The following is a 24915-nucleotide window of genomic DNA, read 5'->3' as shown; positions in this document are numbered from 1 at the left end:
CACATGTTCCAACAGCATTGAAAGGCAGCACCAGGAATAAGCCCTGGTCTCCTCTGCAGGAGTTTTTGACCTTGACTCTACCCACTTACTGTGGATCCCAGCCCTCCTTGACCGAGCCAAAGCAGAGGCTGAGATGAGCAGGGGTCCCAGTGAGCCCAAGTTTGGGATGACAGGCGAACGAGGCTTCGTACCCAAAGAAGCGAAAGCGGGAGTCTCCTGGGGCACCCTGAGCAGTCAGGGATCAGGGCCTGGTGCTCAGAGAGAGGCTATGGCTGGATGGAACTTTCTGGAAGCGGGAAAAAAACACAGATGGCTGATGGCACCCTGAGATGATACCGTCCTCGTCCACCAGAACTCTTAGGCAGGTCAGACTGCCAGGCAGCCCACGCTTGCTGATATATTTTGAATAGCTACTTTTTGAAAATTAAACTTTTATCCTAAAGTCAAGTGGATGCAGGAGAATTTTTGTAAATGGCAAGTCCTTCTGGCAGGGAAGGGTGAGGGATGGATCCCAGAGGTTATGCCAGAGACCGTAGGAGTCAGACATGGTTCCCAGTCTGGGCTGGGCATTAGAATGCCCTGGCAAGGTTTGTTTGTTTGTTTGTGTGTGTGTTTGTCTATATGTTTGCTTTCAAAATGCTGATTCCAAGTCTCAATCCAGGGACTCTGGTTTGATTGGCCTGGGTGGGGCCTTGGGCGAGTACATTCCAGACGCCTCCAGTGAGATGGGACAACATCCAGATGAAAACAAAGAATTCAAGTACTTCTTAGGCCTTGGAAGTAAACAGAAACCATGAACAATGTTAAACTCGGGCTGGTAACTGCTGAAATCCTATTTTAAGGTGATGTGCTTGGTCTTCCATGTTTGTGTTTCTTTACATATTATTCTGTATTATATCTTGCTTCAGTTTGCAAAACCAGAAATGAGCAACTGGGGGTCTGGTAATAATCTGCCCTGGTAATTAAAGAACAATATATCTGAGAAAAGTCCTGACAGACTCGGTGGAGTTCACCAGCCTGCCTCTTCTCGTGTTTCTGGCAAGGAGAAAGCTGAATTGCTGAGTGCACATATGTGTCTGTCCCCAGCAGACCCTGAAGGCCCACTGGGGGTACCCAGGCTCCTTGGGATGTTCTGTTCACCCAAGTCTACTAACTGATGGGCCCTGGGCTCTAGCAAGTATGCCAAAGTTTAGTTTTGCAACTACAAGTGGGAGCATCTTGGCTTAAAAAACAATGACTGTTCCAGTGGCAACTTCCTCATTTGCGGAACTCTTGGCTCTTCTTAGCTATTCTTAACTAATAACTGCTTGGCCGGCTGCACTGGCTTGAAGGGAAGAGGGAGAAGCACATCCCGGACTGAGAGTCCGAGAAGTGATTTAGGGACAGAGGTGACATTCAGAAACGTTCAGGCAGTTCCCCTGCGTGTGAAACACGGAGAGTGTGTCCGACGCTGTGCTGGCAGACAAACCCTTTACGTGGGAAGCAAGACATTCCCCCAGGCCCCAGTTACACTGCAGGGCGGGAGCGGCGGGGTGTGTGGCTTCCCAGTTAAGTGATAGCCTCTCTGGCTTCTCCCCTCCAATCTGTCCTGCTTCTTACTCATGACGAAGTTAGCAACAGCTGCGCATCCATGCAGGCTGCACCTCTGTGACCTGCTTCTGAAGGACTCATCTTCCGTGCATTTAACTTCAGGTATTTTCCCTCTTGTGTGAGTCTTCGTCCCCCCACTTCTCAAACCAGTTTGCCTGAGGGGTGCACATTCCCGTGTTGGACCCCAGCAGACCGCCCTGTAATCCTACCCATGTTTTCTCAGATCCGCTTCCTCTAGAAAGCCTTCTTTGAGCCCTCAAGCCCAGCATTCCCTGAATTTCCTGTTTGCATCCTTCTTGGCAGTTCACTCGATTGGCATTTACTGGAATAATGGCTAAGTATCCCCTGCCTTGAGCCTCTTGCTGACCTCTGAGCATTTGGGAACCAAGGGCAAGGGTATCCTAACCCTTGCTCTTTGTGTCAGTGCCAAGCCTAGCATACAGCCAGATACTTGCCGTGGCTATGTTAATGGGTGAATCAATTCAGCTGGTCTTGGACGGTGTCCACATGCATCCTGGGATTCTTAGGCCGGGCGGGCAGCTGCCAAGCTCCAGTTGTACTTCTCTCTGGGCCTGGGGTCACAGTGGATCATCTTGGAAGGGAATCTCAGTACTCGCCCTTACCTGGCTGGGTTACTTAGTGGTTTAGAACCTGGGCACCAGCCTGCCTACGCTTAAACCCGGCTATGCCAGTCATGTCTCGAGTGGTCTACCTGGTCCCTCCTTGTCTCAACGTCCTTGACCGTAACACGGAAATAATAATAGTTCTTAAGTCGCAGAGTGTTGTGAGGACTGAGAGAGCTACGGCCTGGAAAGCACGTGGCACTGTGCCTAGGACGTTGGAAATGCTCATTAGGTGTTAGCTGTGGTCACTGTTATTAGGAAGAACCAAAAGGAAGCCATCGGCAGAGCCCTGGGAAGAGCATCCCAACAGGCAGCAATGGGATACTGTGATGACATGATGTGGGTTTAGCATATGCGACAGGTAATCAATAGCACCAGTTTCGAGAGGAGGGACGGCACTTTATGCTTCTAGATATGAAATCTGTTCTGTGATTTGAGAGGGCTAATAAATGGAAACTACAACCCGTTATCATTATGAAAAGACCCTTGATTAGTAAGCCCCCAAGCCAGCTCTGAGAAATGATGACAGTTAGACCTTGACAGACCTTAGTGACCACTTCCATATGACACTCTCCAGAGGCAAACATAGTGTCCCCAGCACAGATGACGACCCTGCAGCCCACACGGGGCATCTGACCCTGAGGATGTCACTTGGCAGGCTGGTGTGGACGTCGGCACTGGATCGCCTGCGTTTCTGCCTCTGATCACTGTTGTCTGTGACACGGCCGAAAGTGTAAGCTCTCCAGTGCAGTACAGCAGCCAGACGTGCGCGTTGAGAGTCCAGATGGGGCCAGGACCTTGATTTTGCCTGGAAAGCCTGGGCTGGGAGCTCGCAAGTGGATACCACAGGCCAAGCAATTCTTGATTAAAAACAAGCTGTCAGACAGCATTTAGGTCGTATAATTGTCTCATTAACTTAGTCATGTAATGCCCATAATTGTTATCTGCTTGAAACCAACTTGGACCGCTGTGATCAGTTTAGACTCTGTGATGTAGTCTGTGCTTCAGTCACATTCTTCTGCTAACCTAATGCTCACCAGATGACTAGGGAGAGATCAGCAAGGGAAAAGATGAACCTGCCTTTTGTGGGTCAGAACCCGGGGTCAGTGCTGAGCCTCATGGAGTTTATTGCCCTTGAGCTCAGCACGTTGGAATGGGGCTTAACTATCAGATGCGGAGCTTCTGTGATTTTTGTTATTTGTTGGCTCCGAGGCTTCTAGCAACTAAGAATAGGACCTGCTCCCATCTGGAGCTTGACTGTAGCTGCCACATCTTCCTCCTTGGCTGCCTGGAGTATCAGAAGATGAAGATGTTTGCGCCCTGCCTTACACACTGCAGGCTCTGGAAGAGCGTACAGCCAGCCAGATGAGTCCCACCTCCTTACCCCCGGACCCTGAGCAAAGAGCCGTCTCCGTGTCTGTGTGATCCCATGGGGGTAGCAAGGCAGTCGGGGGCAATGGGGAGTTCTTACCTCTACCCTGACCCCTCATCCTGCCCTAGTAAGCTCGTCTGGGACAAAACTATCCCATAGACATCGGAAGAGTTGCTCTACCTGCTTCCAACCCAAGACGATCTGTTTGTGGAGAAAGGGCTGTAGGTTGAAGTCAGGCACAGAAAGATGGGGGGGGGGGGCAGAAAAGCAAGAAGACTTGAAGTGAGTGGTATGCCTGAGAAAAGAGAAATTTCCTTCACCAGATCTTTCCCATGACGCTGTTGGTGAGCTGGCTGTGGGAAGAATGGTCCTCAAAGTTCCTGAAGAAGGGTTCTGTGTATGCCTTTATCATCCTGCAAGATATTTATCTGTTCATTCAATGAAAACCTTCTGGGTCAATTATAGGTGACAGAATATGATAGGGTCAGCAAAATCTGAGTCTTTGCTGAAAAACTTAATACAGATTCATTTTCAGTAACTCATAGGTAGAACATTTCTCTTAAAATGAACAAATTACTGCGCTTGGCAGAGTGTCTGAAAGATCCTAATTCACTTACTGTTTTTCTTGCAGTAGATACGAACTGGCAGTCTTTAGCTGTAATGTGACAACTTTAGCAATAATAACACATCTATACGCCCATTTCAAATCACCAGTGAATCGGTTGAAATGCGTGCTTCCCTACAAATAAGGGCAGACATCAAAAAGGCTGGTAACTCTAACATCTAACTGGTCACCCACATTTGAGCACCCACTTAGCACATCACTTTGCATCAGACACTGAAAATATTCCTTCAATTCTAATGCCACGGGAACAAGGGAGCACAGAGAGATTTTTCATGTCACGGCGATGAAGTTCAGAACTTGCCAGTCTGTTCTACTCGGCATGGTAAGTTCTCATTCACGTGATCCCCCAGGGATGCGCGTCTTCTGTCTCCCTCAGTTTTACAGACCGCTGAACATTCGAATCGTGTTGGTGGGCGTAGAGGTGTGGAATGACATCGACAAATGCTCCATAAGTCAGGACCCATTCACGAGCCTCCACGAGTTTCTGGACTGGAGAAAGATGAAGCTTCTACCTCGCAAATCCCATGACAACGCACAGCTTATCAGGTAAGGCATCTGTTGTCTCTCCTTTGCTTAAAATAAAAGAGTGATCTCAGCACACCTGCGCTCCCTCCTAGCCTCACCTGACAGTCCATGAAGCTGCACATCATTCAGCAGAACACACTGACTGGACCAGGGGCAAAGGGGGCTTCTCAGCCCACACTGCGGGGGCGGTGTGGGGGGAGGGGGAGGCCATCTCGATTGAAATTGGGGGCTGTTGGAAAAGTCTTTCTTTGCATACCCTGGGAAAACTATCCCTCTGGCTGATGTCTTATTTCCTTTGTCTAACACCTGGACATCTCCTCTATGCAACTGTTTCTAGGCTTAGTCTTTTTTCTTTCTCTTTTTTGGCGGCACCGCGCAGCATGCGGGATCTTAGTTCAATCCCCGACCAGGCATTGAACCCGCGCCCCCTGCAGTGGAAGCGTGGAGTCTTAACCACTGGACCGCCAGGGAAGTCCCAAGTCTTTTTTTTTTTTTAATACTATTAATCCATGAAGGTTTTTATTATGACTTCTCAAATTTAATTTACAGATTATATGTGTCATAAAGACAATCGAAATAACATTTTGATATTCACAAATACTTTTCTTTTTTTCATGTTTTTCTCTCATGTTTTTATTTATTTGTTTATTGACCTTTTCATTTCTTTTTTTTTTCAATTTTTATTTTATATTGGAGTGTAGTTGGTTAACAATGTTGTGTTAGTGTCAGGTGTACAGCAAAGCGATGCAGTTATACATATACGTGTATCTATTCTTTTTTGAATTCTTTTCCCATTTAAGTTATTACAGAATATTGAGCAGAGTTCCCTGTGCTATAGAGTAGGTCCTTGTTGGTTATCTATTTTAAATATAGTGGCATGTATATGTCAATCCCTAACTCCCAATTTGTCCCTCCCTCTAGGCTTAGTCTTGATGTAAAGTTGTCCTGAGTAGTATATTTTTTAAAAGCTCATTTTCTGTCATTATTAGTGAAAAATATTTATGCAAGATCTGAAGGCAGTACATTAGTGTGATCATTGTCAGCTGCCCGGAGAAAGAAAATCTTTATTCCTCCTGTTTTGCCGTTACTCTTGGTTTTCTAGATCAGAGAATACCAGCAGTATCGCAGATTGACCTTGTGTTCTGTTGTTCAATCAATGTGTATTGAGCACGAACGAGGAACAAAACATGTTTTAGGGGATTTGAACGTAATGGTGACCAACATTGTAAACCTCCCCACTTTTGGGAGTCTCCAGTTTACTGGGAGAAGACAATAATAAACAAAGACATTTCAGAGCGTGATAAGGGTCGTGAAGATAATAAAATGAGGGAAAGCACGCCTATAATATAATATAATACATTGGTAACATGTTACAGACACCTTTATATTTAAACAAAAAATATCATAATCTAAGTTGGTATGGAGTAGCTTTTTCCTAAACTGAACAGCTTTTTATTAAAATTCTTAAACAGTTTATGCCATTATTATGTTCTCATGTAGCTCGTATCACTGAGTTGAAAGCTTTAGGGTCAGAGACACTTTTCTTTGACAAATTGGATCTAGTTTACTGAACATTTATGGGAAGCTGAAAAGCAGTCCTACCCTAACCTCACTTTTGAAAAGGCCTACATCTGAACTGAGGCTGTTGGCATTCCCTGATAATTTACTTTGGCCATTTCATAGGGTTGTTTTCTTTTCCCACCCTGGATATTTGTGGTTGCCTCATATTTTATGCATTGATTAATCCTGAGCTACTAAAAATAGAGTCAGAGTGTTTTGTTTTGATATTTTTCCCCCAAATGGAGTCTGTCCAACTTGAACATCTGGAAGTAAATTAGCCTCTTATATAACCTTATTTTTATATATATAGGTATAATTGTATCTGTTAAAACGGTCTATATAGATGTAAATATAAAAGCTGCAATCACTAGTACTGTACATATGCGTGTAATAGGATGGCTGGTTGGCTGGATGGATAGATGGATGATTGGATACATGCATACATACATAGGTGAGGTTATATTTTGTATATACTTATCCCATTTCATCCAATTGAGCACTGCTAAGTATCTAACTTTTCAAATAATATGTGTAATATCTATATATGTACATGGCCAAGATAATATGGGTAAGTCAATTTTTCCCTTCAAGGAGATTCAGCAAATACAGTGTTTAATTTTTAATGCATGAGGTTGGAATTAATAGCATTGCATTAAAGAGGCCTTGATGTCATTACTCATTGATTAAGATTCCATATAGGGGAAAAGCCACACCTAAGCCATGAGCTCCCCTTCCGGAAGCTTCCTCCTGGGATGCCAAGGCTTTGTGGGTGCTAACTTCTACACTATCTCCAGAGGGTCAATCATTTTTCTGCCAATTTCCCTTTGCAAGCTATATTAGCAGGACATTTTGGAAGAGTTTGGGTTTCTGGCCTAATTGTAATGTTACCCAGGAAAGCAAAATTCAGCTGCAACAGAAAATCTAGTAAAGCATCTAATGCCTTTCATTTGTTAACAGTGATTCTCTGTGACTCTTTTCAGCCCTGACATCAGCAGACATTGTTTAAAAGGAAAAGCTCCCCGCCCAGTTCATTGGAAAATAGCAGGATACAACTTATAAATATATAAGTCGTGACTAGTTGTCGTCCCGAGTCTTGAAAACAAAAATCTGAAAGGATTAGGAGACGATGGTGAACTGGAAGATAAATTTTAGAAGAACCAAAGATAAAAATCACCTGTAAACATACTCTCATGCAGCTATTTTCGTCTTTGCGTATGCTTGTGCAGTTTTCCTGTTGGAATGTAGGAATGTCCAACAGAATTTCAAATATTAGAAAATGTCCTTATACTGATTTGAGAAAGTCCTTTCTTTTCTTTCTAGTGGCGTTTATTTCCAAGGGACCACCATCGGCATGGCACCCATCATGAGCATGTGCACGGCAGAACAGTCCGGGGGAATCGTCATGGTAAGCCAGGGGCACCAAGAATCCGACAGCGATGTCCAGACCTAATTCTCTTGATGATTTCCCAGGAAATCTCTACTTTCATCAGACTTTGTAAAATTAGGTCCTTTTCTTTAATGCTTCTTAGATATAATTCTACCCTTTTTCTAGCTCTGCTTATGATCTTCCGTACCCGACAGTACTCTAGGGACTGTTTATAAAACACATCAGGCTGCACACAGGAAGGCTGAGTGTGTAAAAACAGCTCAGTGAAAGCTAGTCTACACCTTTTGCGGAGAAAAAGTTTCAAGTGGGATTTTGATCCACCCGTCTCCATCCAGGAATTCCTCCCAGCATTGGGATGAGCCTGGTCACTGGGGTTGCCCTCATCGCTCAGCTTCTGGGATGGGCTGTGATCTCACCAAATATTGCCGTTAGAATGGCTTTCTGATGGTTCTCCCTCCAGGCACGATAGCCAAAAGTCTGAGGTTTTTAACTATTTACCGCTGCAAATGCTTGACATACCTCCTAGCCAGTGTCCAATTTGTCTTTATACTAACCTTATTCTTGGAAGGCAGAGGCCTAGGTTTATTGCTTTACAAGGATCATTTTGTCATATTATATATGTCTGTAAAGGGAAATAGAATGACTAGACTATTGGGGACTTGTTTCTTATGAATTGAAGAGGGAGGTAACTTTGACAGGTTCCCCTTCATCAGGTAACTAAAGGAAAGGTTTTCACCCCATGCTGTCACTGTCCCTGATGGGAAGACATAGTGTCCCCTTTGCACCAGCCCTCAGATAGGGAGTGTCCTCGGAGACCATTCCGCCTTCTCTGTTAAACAAACAGAAGCTTGCCCTTCCAAGAAACCATGAATTCCTCCACATTTTTCAAACAGAACATTTGTGAATATTCCATTGTATTAAAGGGCTGAAGGAGTAATGTTCTGCTGACTTTTATTTGCTCTCCACATACTGCCCAACCTTATCTTCTTAGTGAATATCCACAATGAATATTTTCCTCTTCTCTGGGTGGAGCTGGTAATTAACATAAACATTCACTAAATGTGTAAGGAGGCTGTTTGGAGGGATGGCACCCACCCAGTGGACTTCTGGCTTAAACGGTCTGCCCTCTGGTTCCCTTTGAACCTGGAAGACTTCCAGTGATCTCCACCATGGAAGTCACTGGAAAGCTTGGGTTTTGTTGGTGCCAGGTTCATTTCAAGTCAGATCCCAACTGTCTTTTTACAGAGCAGCCTGTAAAGTTTTAAGAGGGAATCATTTTCTGTTTCATGGTTCCATGGTCCATCGCTACTGACTTTGCCACTTAAAATTGGCGTAAATATTTTTTAGAGCTGAAACTGAATTCCTTATAAGCATGGCAGGTTCTGCAGCTGTGGAGTGTTCAGAGGTTCTTATAACCGATCTGATGGTATTAAGCAACTTTTTTAAGTTCACGTCCTTTATTCCGTTTCCATGCAAGCATTTGGTCAAGATTCCTCCTTTGAAAGGAGACAGGGAAGCCTATTTAAAGAAAAAAAAAAAAAAAGATAAAAATGAATGTGGGGAAATAGAAGCAGATGTATGTACTGCAATAGGAATCAAGTCAAGACCAAAGTTAATCAATAAGAAATATGTTTGATGGGCCGGCCAGCAGTAAAGACCATCCTTAGGCTCACTCTTTGTTTACTCCACATAGAAGAGAAGCATCACGTAGGTTGAAAGTCCACAGCTCCTTTAGTTTCTATAAAATTCATGAGATCAACAAAATCAATATCTTGACCAGATCTAAAACGTCTAGACTTTCTCCTATTGTGTCTCTAAAGTTGAATTCATGGGTGTTACATACGACTGTGCCTCTTTCAAGGATTCAGCAAATCTAAGAGGAAGGAAATCATGTCGCAAGGAAGCAGAAATCCTAATCACACTGAAAATTTGAGTTCTGTACTGTTTCTCTATTTTTCCAAGATAGAACAGATCATTAATTTTAGTCACGTCAAGCCGTGCCTTTGTATCTAACTGGACTAAAATAGTCTTGGTTTGGAGATAATTCCAGAAATAAAGAAATAGGTTTTTGTCTTATTAGAAATATGAACTGTTTATCGGGGTCTCTTAAGAGACATTCTGTGTATAATCACCTATGCGTGAAAAAATGTGAAACAATTAGGCAATTCAAGACAAAACCAAGATATTCAGTGATACAAAAAAATCTGATAAAGAGTCATTTTTTAAGGATAAATTCCTTGAATTTTTGTGCCAAAGCATGCTAAATTCAGCCCTCAGCATTCTTAGATTGAAGAAAATCGATTTCCTGAAACATGTTTGTGAAGCTTCCTACAACAGGAAACTAAAATCTAAACAAAGTAATTTATTAGGAATTTCATCTATTCTAAGAATAACTTGGTTCCTTGACATGCCACTCTTTTCTTAGCCTGAGGGCCAGTGAGAAAGGCAGCTACAGCTGTAACCGCCAACAAGCCTATAAAATCTTATATGAACACACCTGTATCAAGAGGCCCCACAAAGATTGTCTGTATCAGGAATAATGCGTTCTCTAAAGCACAGTGTCACTGTTTCCTGGAAACCTCTTGGGTAGCCTCTTATCGCCTTCCTGGGTAGCACAAAGCGGGATTCAGTGTTGTTACCTTTATTACTCTGTGGTGTGCAGGCCCTTGCAGAAACACCAATCATGGGCACCATTTCTGCAAATCAACTAATTTTAGTTTGTTAAAGTTGAGTAATGATATTTTAAAAATTAATTTCTAATATCTCTTTAGCCAAGCCATGCATGCACTCCACTAAGTTAGGGGAGGCCAAGCAGTGCTTGCTGGGTGGAGAACCCGCCTTCCAAAACCAAGCAAAAGGTTGAGTGAACTCCCAAGAGCAAAAGTCAGAGAGTCAGGATGCCTCCATCCATTTCCAAAGTCTACCTGACAAAACAAAGGGCCAGCAAGAGTAAGGCATAACTGGATTACAATCTTAGTCCAATGAGTCTTCAAACAGATTACTCAATGTCGTTAGCTTTTATGGCGAATTCTTATGAATTTTCCAAGTATCCTTCTCTACCAAGTAGACAGCAAGAGGCATACTCAGTAACAATTGCTCAGGTCTTATTTAGACTGTTCAAAGTATGCTTCCTCTAACGACTTTATACCAGCATCATCTCAATCAAGGATAAGATGGTACTTTCGTTACCCATGAAGGAACGAGCTGCTTCTTCCTATGATACAGGACAACTTTTTGCTTCATTCAATAGAATGGTGTCTTGTGAGAGATTGTAGGAAGCGAGAGGGAAATGATTGCCTTGATTATTTCATGTAAAGACACAAGGAATCCTACATGTATTCATGAGGAATGCGTTCCTCAGCAGAGGGGGCCCCAAACTAGTTGAATAAAATAGATCAAATCTTTTTTTAAGTTTGAACTATACAATGGGGCTCTATCTTGGTTCCTTGTAGGAGATTGGACTCCATTAAATGTTTATAAAAGATAAATATCTGGGGGGCAGGGCTGAGGGGAGGCGGGTGGCTGGGAAAGAGGCCAAAAAATGTGAACTATACATTGTGCTCTTGTATTTTCTTTGAGGATCATTCAGACAGTCCCCTTGGCGCGGCTGTGACCCTGGCCCATGAGCTGGGACACAATTTCGGGATGAACCATGACACCCTGGAGAGGGGCTGTAGCTGCAGAACGGCTGCCGACAAAGGAGGCTGCATCATGAACCCCTCAACCGGGCAAGTACTGATGCTTCCAGCTGCTCTGAGAGTCGGGATGCAGCTTGAAATATGTATTGGGAAACAGCTGGGCAAAGAGCTCCCTGGTTTTCTGGCCAGAGCGCCCATGGAAGCTTCCCGAAAGAAATTCCGTGGACCGTGCTTCCCTGAGAGAAGCACCCAGATTGCAGAGCACAGGGCGTGAGGCCTGAGCGCCTCCCTGAGAAGTGGTGGGCATGGATTCTGCCTTTGTTCAGAGATCGCGAATTACCGTACAATCCCAGCACGTGGTTTTGATTCGCACCTACAGCTCCGTCTGGGCGTGGTAAAGCCACGGGGCAAAGCGGGTGCGGTTAGATGGGTCCCGTGTGGGAACGTGCGTCTTCCCTCTGGGTTGGCCCTGGGGCGGAGCTGAAATGTGTCAGTAGCTTGGGGATTTGTAGGGTCCCCGTCTCTAATACCACATCCCCTTCTCAGATCTTAAAGATTTAAATGATGGGACTTTTCCTTTTCAGTAAATTATGTCATTCTTCCTCATTTCATGCCTTTCTGAAACGCTAGACTTGATTCACCCAGAAAAAAAGGAAGACAGTTTCATTACTGCAGCATTCAGAGGAGGTAGAAATAGATGCAACTTGGAGTGATTACAGATTATGATGTGTCCCTACACCTCTACGGGCCCCTCCCAAACTAGAATGTTGTGCTAACGTAGGAAGATTTTCACTAGTGAAGGAAAACACGCACTTGTTATGATGCCGGCTTCTTTTTAATACCTTGAGACCTTCCCAGTGCTTATCTTTACGGCACTTCCCAGGCCAAGTCTGCTCTCTGGGTTTGCTGAAAGGAAGCTCTGGGAGCAAGAAGCAAGCGCGGACGGGCAGCCCGAAGGCTGGCCTCTGCGAAGTCACGGTGTACGTGGCGGGCAGGGCACCTGCTTAAAGAGGAGGAAAAGTGCCGGAAGAGGGATAGATTGTTACAGAACGTGGTTATGCTTTTACAGCCAGTAGCCTCGTGGGCCTCCTCTTGAATGGCCTGTAGGGCAGAACTCCATGGCTCACATCATGGCATTTCACGTGAGCTGGTCGTTAAGGCGTCTTTTCCCAGCAAGGCACTGCTTCTCCGGTCCATCACCACCATTAGCACAAAGCCTTCAGGTGTGCATTGTTTTTGCTTGAGGTTCTGTCTTAAGCACAATTCCGGGGACTCACCAAGACCTAGTAGAGGAACTTGCTCTCTGAGTCTGTGATGACAGAAGCCGAGAACCTGAGCAGGAAGTGAAAGTATCTTAGGCCCAACACCAACAGGAAGTGAAAGTATCTTAGGCCCAACACCAACAGGAAGTGAAACGTTGCAAAACTCAATGCGGGGCGCTTCCCCAAAGGGAGGCAGGTTGCTCCCAGAAGTAGCGTGCTCCTTGTCATTTAAACTCCCCGGGCAGGGGCAGAATAGCTGCTTGTTGGGTATTTGGGGCAAAGAATCCCTTCTTAGGGGGTGAGGTTGGGCCAGGGCCTGTGGGTGTCCTCTGTTTCCAATATTCCGCCAGCCCAGATAGGGTCCAGAATCTCTGGGGAGGAGATTGGCAGGAAGGTGACGTGAAACTGAGTGGTCTTCATGCTTTCTCATTCTTGATGAGCTCCAAGTGGCCACGGAAAATTCACTCTGTGCTTAATCTCCCTGATTATTAAGTAGGCACAAACACACCAGCCTATATGCCTCCAAAAGTGGTTCTCAAAGACTAAGAAGATTAGATTGTTAATACTGTTAATGTTTCAGAACTCTTGATAAAAGAGACGAATGGAAGAGAGGAAAATCTGGATTGGGGATACTACACTGGGATTGAAGACACCTGGTAGCCTCAATTCTGACACTAGTTGTTTTTGGTAAAACAAGCAAATTAGTAACCCCTCTGGCTCTTATGTTTTTATCAGTAAAATGAGTGAGTTAGTCTTTATTTGTCCTTCCTTCCTTCCTTCTGTCCTTCCTTCCATCCATCCATCCATCCGTCTATTCATTATTCATTTCATCTGTCCTTCCACCCATCCGTCCATCTATCCATCTTTTCAACATTCCATCCATCCATCCATCCATTCATCCACCTATTCTTTCACTTGTTTGTTCACACATTAAACAAATACTTTGACCCCTGTGTTTGTTGTTGTGGAGAATGCACAGATGAGGAAGACCCTACAGCCCTAAGAGTCCTTCAATTCTGGAGGCACAATAACAAGGCATTGCTTTCTGGTACTCTCTGTAATTTTGTGTAAATCCCTTCAAATTGGAAAGTCTTAATGGCAGCGTTTAAGGATTGCAAGCCAAATTACCCTGGAGATATTTGAAAATCATAGGTAGAAATGGTATTGTTAAGAGCTCAGCAAATCATTTAAAAAGCATTTTTTTTCTTACCAGGGGTTTGCTAATAGCCTTTCCTTGATTTATACCTTATTAGCGATTTCTGAGTTTCCTCTTTTGCTGAGCTTGTGCTTTCGTGTAAATCTTTTCTATTTGGTTCTCATTTATGATCCCACATTCCTGTCCAGAGGGTGGTGTTTTTAATTTTCTCAGGTGGAAAGAAACTTCCTAAGCAAGTGGGTGAATTAATCACAAAAGCCCACAGTAAGGAGGAGGTCAAGCTGTTCCGGCCATCTCAGTCATCCATCACCCATTTTAGAATTTCCAGGCTGCTTTTAATCTCCAGTATTATCTCGACGTGGTCGTTCTCTTACCTCTTAGAGTCCCCACGAGAGTGGAAGAGTGGATTAAATGAGATCATATGTCTTTGTAAATTGTAAATCACTCCACAAATATATGGAGGTATTATTATTATTATTTAGCTTACAGGGACCTTGGAACCATTGAAGAGTTAAAGGCTTTTTTTTTTTTTCAGAATTCCTGCTCATAGTTGCTGGAAAGCACTTCTAGTGCCATGTAAGTGCCCGTGGTTTCTGTGTGAATGGCTCATTTTCAACTGGCCCACACCCGAACCTTCCTCCCAACTTCCTCCCCACTGCTGATTCAGACATGAGTGGCAAATGTGTTAAAAATGTGATTTAAGTCTCAGCCCCAAAGGTGACTTGCAAAGAGATGAATCAGGGACTGCTTTCATGATACGAAAGTCTCCCAGAATCGAAAAGAACCATGTATTGCAGATGGTTTAAAGGAAAGAAATGCATCCCTTAATACCCTTTGTTTATTCTTTATCAAAACATTCCAGAATCCTAACCCTGAAATTTCACCAACTGCCATCGTTGACGAATTGGACCCAAAGGCCTAAAAATACGAGGATGGAGGAGAATTCTTTTAAACATGGGTGTCATGACTTCAGTTGCGTGTTACAGGAATAGTTGGAGGGGGTGTCCTTACAGGTTGTATCATTAATTACTGCAAGTCTTTGAGTGTGTGTGAGAGTGTGTTTTATGTCTTTGGATAGTTAACATTAAGACCTGTCTTGGAAATTACTCCTTGGCAAAAACAATATCTGGGGATCCGTGTGGGAGTTTGAACTCAGTTGAGTCCATCCATTGATGAGCTTCTTGGAGCATTTGTTCTTAAAGGGGCTGAGGACTAAATATGCCACATTTATGGGAGTAAGAAAAACGTGAATAATTTGAGCACTTAGGGAAAAGAATACTTACCATAATAGTAAATGTCACTTCCTAGAGTAGAAAAAAAAGGCAGTATTAACATTCAAAAACTACTCTCAGAGCTCCCTTTTATTTTTTTGTGGAAAATTTTCTGTTACAGTGAGAGTTGGAGTCAAAGAGCCATCTCTTGAGGGGATGCAGCTGGATCGGAAACCCACGGTAACTCAGCTCCTGCAATGTGCCACCTGCTTTGATAGATGTTGGGGTTATTTCAGCCACAAACAGGACAGACCCTTTTCTTGCCCTCATGGAACTTGCGTTCTTGTGGGGAAGACAGTCTGGAAAAACAGTAAATCAAAAACTGCAGGTTGGAAGAAGTGCTATGAAGGAAGAAAAGGAAGAGGATAGAAAGGAGACACGTGGGCTGGGGGGCCCGACGTTAATTAGTGGTTTGGGGGAGACCTCTCTGTGGAGATGACGTTTAAGCCAAGACCAACAGGAAGAGAGGAATGGAGAGCCTGCAGAGATGGAAGGACGTGGGCTTGGGCAGGGGGGACACCATGAAGAGGGAAAGCATCGCTGACGGGAAGCCAGTGGCTGGTGGGGCTGGATCGGAACGGGATGGGGCTGGAGGGAAGTGGTGCTGGGTGCTGATGCCACTGGAGAGAAAGGAGGGGCCAGAGCACGCAAAGCCCACACCGCGGTAGGAACATGGATTCGTCTCCAGGGCAGGGAACCATCATTGGAGGGTTTTAGGCGGGACAGTAACATGATCTGAGTTTTCTTTTCAGAATTCTTCACTTTTAAGAAGATGGCGTAGCATCTGAACTATTGTAGTTTGCCAAATTAAGGGGTTTACTGTCTGTAAAAAATAGGGGGGAGCTTCTTGTTAAAAAAGAAATGGTATGTAAACTCTCGTTTTATTTTAGTGTAATTAACAGGCACTTGGAATCCGTTAAGAAGGAGCCTGAGCTAGCATCCCGGGGGGCGGATCGCACCACAGCTTCACACGCTCACCTCAGCAGTCTTGTAGACTTGATGTCAAAGATTCTCTTCTGTTTAGGATTTCACTTTGCTTTTCCTCTAGTAAGATTCTTCAAGGGCTCTGCTTCAACAGCCACGAAAGAGCGCTTCCACACTCTGTATATCTGAAGAGATATATACAGATCTATATATCTGGTATATCTGAAGGGAGTTGGTGCCATAGTTTTCATGCTGATACTAAGATTCAGAGCTCGGGGCTGTTTGGGTTTTGTTTAATCCAGACTGGCAAACGGCTCTCAAGCAAAGAATGTGCTGCCTGGCTGCCAAGGGACAGTGGAGGGGCAGTGCGTTGAGCGCCCTGGAGAATGTGGGCCGAGAAAATAAGCGAATGAGGGTTACCGCTTGCTCACCAGGGGTGTGGATAATTTACATTCAGCTGAGGTTGGGCATTCAGGAATAACATCTGCAACTAGATCAGATAGCCACGTTCAAGGTGAAAGCATTGCCATTCCACTTCCTCAGCAGTGTGGATAATTGGCTCATTCGATTCCGTAGAATTCAATTCAGGAAACATTCATTGCATACCTCCCTGCTGCACAGCTGTCTGGACGTGGATCACAGCTGGATAGCCTCCACCCAAGTTCAACCTTCTCTCAGGAAAGCTGAGAGGACACAGGCCCTGCCTCCACCTCAGGAAACAGGGCTGGGTGACCAATTATAGCAAAACCACTCATTTACTCAGCTCGTATTTACTGGGTACCTGTGTGCCAGATTCCAAGGAGCAGAGCGGGGCCACAGACACAAAAGGCAGGAACCTCGATTTCTAGGCCCTTATATTGTGGTAGGGATCCCAGGCAAGTACACTGGTGATTACAGACTGGAAGCTCAGGGCTGATAGGGGACATCTTGGGGTGTCATGGGGCTCACCACAGGGGCACCTAATCTCATCTATTTACACAATCCTGGGTATCATAACATCATCTGTAAGTACTTCAGTTGTGCCTCTAAAAGATAAGGAGAAAATTTTAAACATCACCATAATAGCATCTCACATCTTTTTAAAAATGACCAATAATTCATTGTGAACAAGGAGCAAAGGTTGGAAGGGGTGGTGGGCAGGGAACATTCTGGAGTAAAGTCCAGTCTGAACCCATCCCAGAAGAATTGCATAGGGTTAGGCAGACCCTCCTCGAGAATTCCTAGCTCATGTTACAGGAAATTTGGATTTATTTTTGAGGAGCCCTCTATCTGAAAATGTGATTCGGGAAACTAAAATCAACTGCACTTTTCAGTGAAAAGTTCCCAAGTTTCAGATGTGGTAGGAATTGATAGAAATTCGATGTATCTGGAAAGGCTATCCCCTTTCAAGAAGCACTTGCTTTCTTGAAAATCAGTGCAGAATATACATAATTAAAACTCACCCCCATTTGAAGTTTGAGGATCTATCTGAGGTCATGAAATACACTTATTATAAAGGGATTTTACGAGCATGGGATTGGAGAAAATTGTTTCCCCATATCAGTTCTTCATTTGAAGGTGATTATTATTTTTTCTCAATGAAAAGTTTAAGAAAGTCTTCACTTCCTTCTTCAAGGTGCAGTAGGGAAAACAATGGAAATCTTTATCCAAGGAGTAAAAAACAAATAAATAAACAACAACAAAATGAGGCACTCTAGTAACATTAAAACGCTACAGGGCAGAATCAATTTAACTATCCAGCTAGAGTAACTGAGTTGGCTACTTACCGACATGACGATAAGGGGGAAAGGAACTGGCAGGAGATATTCCTGACAGCAGTTCAAGAGGACCCCTCGATACAGACCATGTTCTTATTTCCTCTCTGTAGGATTAGATATTGCTCACTGGAAAATGAAGGAGTTTGTCTGCAATTAATGCAGAGTTGGGATAGTAAAAGTCACTGCCCAAGGGCGTGGTAGAATGTCCTCTCCTCTTAAGCTGGATGCAAAACAGAGGTCAAGCTAGGGAGACTGGTTCGCATGGCACTGCGCCTTGAATATCCAGTCTGGGGGAAGTGAACGGAGGCAGACTTGACTTTGGCCCTAGAGATGACTGGGGATGTATCTTTCATCAGTCAGCGGTGTGAGGTGGGTGTGGTTATACCCATTTTAAGGATGAGGAGCTGGAGCTCAGAAAGTTAAATGAATTGCTTATGTTTTCAAAACTACCCAAGGAGAAGCCCCAAGACGTTAGGCTGAGTCACCAGGAGCCAAGCCTCTGACTTTCCACCTTCCTATTACTTATCTCAGATAAAAATATGCAGCAGCCGTAAACCTCAGGAAGAGGAGAAGGGCATCTATCCTGGGGTATTAGTCAGAGAAGATGTGCTGGCTTCCCACCGCAGGCTTCGAGGGAGCTCTGTGGTCCAGACTGAGGCTGAGACTGGGGCGGCCGTGCCATCCTGCCTCCCGGGGGTCCTTACCATGTGGAGGTCACCTCGGCTGTATTTGCCGTGTTCAGGCTCCAGGCGGGAACTGAAGCCTTCTCGGTACAGAGCTTTGTCCCTGTGTGACTTCTGGGAAGCAGGAAGGCTGGCCCATTTTTAAGCCATTTAGTTCTGCAAATCTCCTTCAACTTAGGTTACAACAGCAGAGAATTATTTCCTGTCATTGCTCGTTAATCCAGCATTTTATTTGTGGTAGAACATGTGTGAAAACATTGCCGCTGAAATTCTGCCAACCCCTCCCCACTTACACACACACACATACACACACGCACACACATATACACACACACACGGCTTCCTCCTTTCTCCAGGACTTTTGGCACAGAGACCACAGAGTGAGGTCAAGGGTAAATTCTGGGCCTGTCTGTGACCAACAGTATTCAGAAGGACTCACTTTAAGCTCTACTAGGTCAGGAATTTTGTCTGTTTGGTTCATTGCTAAAGCCCCAGCACCTGGAACATATAGTAGATTTCAGTAAATTCTTCTTGACTGAAAGGATGGATGGTTGGATGGATGGATGGATGGATGGATGGATGGATGGATGGATGGATGGATGGATGGGAGGGTGAGTGGGTGGATGGATGGATGATGGATGAGCGGATGGGTGGATGATTGAGTGAGCTGATAGCAGATGGATAAATGGTAGTGAGCGGCTGGGTGGATGGACAGACGGATGGTGATTCCAGCACAATCAGATGTGTGCAGAGTGAAGCCACATTTCACCTTTCATGTAGTGGCTAAACTTCTAAGGAGAAGATTCTGAGGCCATCGTCTTTTAGACTATAGCATTTGCTGCAGCATTGCCAATGTCATTTATTGTATATTCCACATCATCTACAATGGAGTTATGATAACTCACAAGAACAGAAACAATACAATAAAGAGAAAAACAAAAGCAAAATGAAAAAGAATAAGGACTGAGAAACCCCAGGTAAATAGGAGGCTGAGTCCATTGTTTTTTGTTTTTTTTTTTAACTCCATGGAGACCAAGGAGCAATTTACTTTCAAAAGGTGGACTTCTTCCCTAAGTGGCTTCTCCTGCAAGCCTGTGCTTAATTTAGCTAAAGTAGGAGGTGGGAAGTTAAAAATATAAAAACTAAAAGTAGTTGTAAGAATAAGACCCTGTAGACCTCACAGATTACTCTCCAGTTTACAAAGAACTTTCACATCTCCTTTCTCATTTAACTGTCACAGTTCTAAGAGGAAAGGGCAGATACAATCACCTCCATCATACAGGTGAGAAAACTGCGGTTCAGAAAGGCCAGAGGCCCCATCGTTGGTCAGGGCCAGACTCAAGGTGATCAGCCCACAGCCTCTGGCTCCTGCCTCTGGCCTATCCCCTGGCTCCTGTGAGCAAAGGAACCTTCGGTTCCCAATCCCCAGCGGCAGCGGGAGGGGGAGGGGGACATGGGTGCCAGTCTTTACGGCTCTTGAGTTTCAGGCTGCCCTGATGGCCAGCCCAGCATCAGGAGCTCAGCGAGGTAAGAACAGGGCCAAAAAGACTTCAGCCCTCGTTGGGTGGCTTGGAAGTATCTACCATGACCACTTTTCCTATCATGTTTGATTACAAGTGTTACAGACTTGCAGAGTCAGCAGATGCAACCGGCATGATCTATACAGGTCTGTCTCCTGGGGCAGGAGGAGAGGGCGGAGTTATCTCGACCGACGTGTAAACTGCCCTCTATTAACCCCTGAATCTGTTTATATCTGCTAGAATCTCATCCCTGAGGAGCCCCACGCAGAGACAGCGGCCTCTTCCTGTGATGAAGCTGAGAAGCCAGTCTGAGACACTGCCTCTGATGGGCTGGGCTCCTTTAGTGGGGTGCTGGTTCCCTGCCCTGAGTCCCCTGCCTTTAGGGACTGAGCTCGGGAGGAAACAGCCGTCAGAGCACAGAAGCGAAAGGTCTACTTTCTGATAACGCCTAGAGGCCGCCTGTGCACCTCTCAACCGGCCGGGGCCTCGTTGGTCTCCTTCTTTATTAAAAATTCTGAGAAATTACATTTACACTTTAATTGGTTTCCGGGGAGGAGGAGCAGAGGTCAGAGTTCACGTGTTAAAGGCATGAATTATAACGTGCCACAGATGGCTCCATTCTGGGCCCCAGGTGTTTGCTATTAACAATGGAAATGTCCTCTCAGGACGTTTCTGATCATTCGCTCCTGGCCCGGTGGTTTGCCTCAACGTCTGCGGCCCATCTGGCAGCCCACGGGGTCAAGCGTTTGGTCCTAATGCAGTCGCTTTCCATTCCCGTGGGCTCCGCCGGGGCTCCGTTCTGTCGAGTGAGCCCGCGTGTTCAGGGTCACGCCGGGCATCCTTGGCCGGGCGGAGTGGGACGCGGGCCCACATCCACCTCCCGGCACGCCAGGGAAAGTCCTCCGGCGGAGTCCCGTGCTTTCCCGGTGGGCGACGGTTCCCTCTGCCCGCAGCTTGTTGAGACCCGCGTGGGCTCACAACCTCCCTCAGGTGTGTGCGTGGCCGCAGGTGTGCTCCATAAATCCCAGTTTCCGGCCACCATTTCTCCCGGCCTCAAAGCCGTTCCGGGAGGTGCTCGACCGTGCCCTCCGCGTAGCCGGCGGCAGGACCGTGGGCTCCACTGTTACCTGCCCCCGACTCCAGGGAGCCAGAGATTCCTGGACCACTGCCCTCTTCTTCCTGAATGCTGATGCTGGCTCCGGGCCGTTTGCACCCCGTCACACCTGAGGCTGCCCGGAGGCCTCCTGACTGCCCTTGAGGCAGCGTGGCTGCAGAGGGAAAACACAGGCCTTCAGGTCAGGAAGCTGGGTTTTCGGTCCTGACCCTGGAACCAGAGGACTGTGGCAAGGTGTCTAACTGCTCTGTGCCTCAGTTTCCTCATCTGTAAAACAGGAATGATATAATCTGGCTCACCGGGCAGTCGGTGAGCGAGGATGCCCACCAGGCTTCTGGTCCACAGCAGGCCCTTGCTCAAGAATGGTAAGTGCTGTTGGTATTTTTACTCATTATCCTGGGCGTGCAGGACGAGATGAAGTCAAAATCCCCTGATACGGAGTGACCTTGGGCTGCACCTCAGTCCTGCCAGGCTGTTGAAGACCGGGCCAGTTGCCACGGGCGCAGACACCACTGCCTGCCCCAACAGGACGTGCCTCTGGGTCACTCCTAAATTCTGGGCATGGTGATTGCAAGCTTTTATTCCAGGGCGTAATTGTGAAAAACCTAACGGTTTTTCTCAAGATGGCCCGAGAACTTTGGGGTTGACACTTGGCGGAGCAAATCCATCCCAACCCAGACTTCTTGCACCCATTGGTGTCCGTGGGCCCTGCGTTCCCCTAGGAAGAGAAGTTGGTGACAGTGTGAGGCTTGTGCTCCTGGAGGATCTAGGAATGCATAGAACTTGGCCCTGACCTGTGTGTTATTGTTTGTTTTTGGAAAAGCTCTTCAAGCTGGTTGCAGATTTAGTGATGAAGAGTCAGTAGGTCGCGTTGTCAGAGAATGGAGGGCAGGTCTGGTCTGTCTGTGGCCACATTTCCCTCCGAGCTCCCGCCCAGCAGCTTGGCTGTGGAGGAAGAGGTCAGAAGAATACGTGGAGGGTGTTCATGTCACTAGAACTCTGGGAAAGTCCTTTGGAAAAAGTTCCAACAACTCAGAACCACCACTGCCAGCCGCATGGCGGGTAACAGTCATGTAAACAGCGTCTTTGTTTGTTTGGGTTGGTTGGTGGCTCGGTTGGTTGTTTATGCTTCCTAAGCCCATGTGCTGGTTGAGCTAGAGATGGCTCGGCCCTTCCAGAATGAACAGACTCTTTAACACCACATATGTATTAAATGGAGGGATCCTATTTAACTGCTTGAGCATTCCTTTGCCTCCCGAATCACCCTTCTCTCAAGCTGACTTGTGGTTTTACAGTTTAAAGATTGCTACATTTTGGCTACAATTGTAATACATTCTGCACCGTATTGGAAAATGTTTCTAAGCCCTAGAACGTACAAGGCAGTGGCAAACCGTAATTTGAAATAGCCAAAACAGCACCTCTAAATAAGGAAGAGATACACGTCTTTCTCAGGCAAATATTGGCAGCTAGCATCTTGGAAGTTAACCAAATTAATTACTTTGTGTTAATTTGTGTTTGAAGCTCGTTTGTTCTCTCCCTCAGCGTGCAGGGTAGTTATTATTCCCGGCTTGCAGGTGTGAAAACTGAGGCTTGGTTTTAAAACTGAGCTTTAGTTTTAATAGATGGGGCGCTCAGACTCAGTCTCCCAATTTCGATTCTTCTCCAGCTGCTCTGTGCCATGTGCCCAGATCGACAGTAGCCTCCCAGGCCTGCTGCCTCTGTCACTTCCACTGTCAGGAGACAATAAAACTCCATCTCAGTCTGCAAGAAGAAATCGGTGGGAGGCAGAATGTCAGCAACATATTTCCCCAAACCAGTTATCCCTTTACCATCTAATCATTTACCAGCTGTAGAAGATGTGAGGTGTTTTTTTGGTTTTTTTCAATCGATTTAAACAGAGAAATCTGGATGGCTTCCCGTCCCTGGTTTCCTGCAACGTTGGCTTTTCCTGTCACACGGTTATGTCAGCTCCAAGCTGTTCTCAGCAGCTGCCCAGACTGTTCCATCCTTCTTCCTCTGGTTACTTGCCTCTCTTTGCTGCAATCTGCCTGCGGACTGTTGTCCCCCTCCCCCCCCCGACCCTCGCCCACCAGAGCTTGGAGCTGAGGAACATGGATTCTTTGGGACCCAGCACACGTTTATTAATGAGGCAGGGCAGTCAAAGGAAACATCAAGAACAGTGACCTGCAGCCCCAGTGAATCCAGCCTGCTTGCAGCTGCTTTCCCTAGCTGCCTAATTGCCAACAAGAAAAGATAATTCCCAGAGAGCTTTTGCAAGGCAGATAACTCCCGACTTCCACTGTCAAGATTGATAAATGGGCTTAGTATGATTCACCCCCAAGAATACAGCCGTGAGATGCACAATAGGCTCCTACAAGAAAAGAATTTTCTGACTGCAGATTTGTCAAAGTAAAAGTAACCCCTAATAATGTTTTACTTGGCAACTTGGTGATGGGCTGAAATATTAAGCTGTGACTGCATTTACGGTGGGAAGCCATAAGTGCATTCCTCTTTTGAAAAGTGTGTGTGTGTGTGTGTGTGTGTGTGTGTGTGTTTTCCAAAATCACCTGGTTGTCTATTTCATTGGCTTTTTATTTCTAACCTTGCATTCAGCATGGTAAACTTGCCCCCAAGTGTCCTTGGTTGGTAAATATTAGGAAAAAAGGCAGATGTGTGTAACTAAAGGGGTCACATCTGAACAGGAGCCAGGCACCCTGGCAGGGTGTCTGCAAGAAATTCTCTGCCCGTGAGCTGAAAGCAGCACTTTTTTCTGGGTCCTAGGTATACCATTTTAAAGCATTCTTGTTGCCAAGGGAAAGTATCATGCAAAGGGGGTTCTTTTCTGAATAATTCTCAAATTTTATTGCTTTGCACCAGCCTGTCACTGCTATATGTCAATTCAATTAGCTGCTGTCCTGGCATATTTGGGATAATTTATGAAAAGTATTAAAAAGCACGTTGTGATGAGTTTGCTGAAAGCTGTAGAAGAAACTGAGGCTTGTCTTTTTAAAACTACCGACCATGGGCTACACGGGATCTTCAATGTCATGAGCAACTGTATGGCCCAATTCAATGTTCTTTTCATTAACAGTCCAGGGAATAAAGCTATGAAATAAGAAAGGAACAACATGAGCCAAAGGGAAGCAGAACTATCATACTTTGGAGTTTGAAACAAGTGGAAGGAACTTCAGAACAGAAACATCGTTCTGTTCACAGAACCTTTGCTGGTACCTTAATTAGTATAGAGTAGGATGATTAATCAGTTAACCTGCTCTAACACTTAAAGATATTTGAAAAATTCATTTGTGATTTGAATTTGGCTTTAAGAGACAGATTCTCTTGGAATTTTTAACACATGCCTACAATCACATGAGGTTTCAAAACGCTGTACCTCGAGCTTTTCTTAGAAAATGGAACCACAGGGGAAAGTAGAACTATTTCTAATTTAAGTGCAAGAAAGCTGACCTATAACGCACCTAGTTTGCATTTCTTATTGTTTACACAAATAGGTGTGGATTTGTCCATATATGATCTTTACAACTTTTGAATTTTAAACTGAGGTCAGTTGTTCCCAAGCGTTAATTTTGATAATTTGATAAATCACCTGGACCATCAACTGATGAATCAACAAATTGTGGTGTAGTCTTACTTACAAGGGAATATTAGTCATTGAAATAAATGAAGTACTAATAGTGCCACAACGTGGATGAACCTTCATGCTGAGTGAATGAAGCCAGACGTAAAAGATCACATATTGGATGATTCCATTTATATGAAATGTCTGGACTAGGCAGATCCAGAGAGACAGAAAGCAGCTTAGTGGTTGACAGGGACTTGGGGGAGAGGGGATGAGGAGTGACTGCTTCATGGGGTGAGGGTTGTTTTGGGGGCTCAGGAAAAGGTTCTGG

At 45.3% G+C, this 24915-nt stretch overlaps 1 protein-coding gene across 1 annotated transcript in view; it reads left to right on the top strand.

Annotated features, from left to right (window-relative positions):
- Positions 1-24915, top strand: part of ADAM12 (ADAM metallopeptidase domain 12) — a 388450-nt gene that overhangs the window by 295501 nt on the left and 68034 nt on the right. Inside the window, exons 9-11 of the mRNA XM_068548756.1 lie at positions 4587-4756; positions 7616-7700; positions 11262-11410. Coding sequence (XP_068404857.1) covers positions 4587-4756; positions 7616-7700; positions 11262-11410 — 404 coding nt within the window. The remainder of the gene's footprint in view (positions 1-4586; positions 4757-7615; positions 7701-11261; positions 11411-24915) is intronic.

Source organism: Eschrichtius robustus, chromosome 7, assembly GCF_028021215.1.
Source record: "Eschrichtius robustus isolate mEscRob2 chromosome 7, mEscRob2.pri, whole genome shotgun sequence".
Classification (NCBI taxonomy): Eukaryota; Metazoa; Chordata; class Mammalia; order Artiodactyla; family Eschrichtiidae; genus Eschrichtius; species Eschrichtius robustus.
This window is presented reverse-complemented; position numbering and strand designations above follow the sequence as displayed.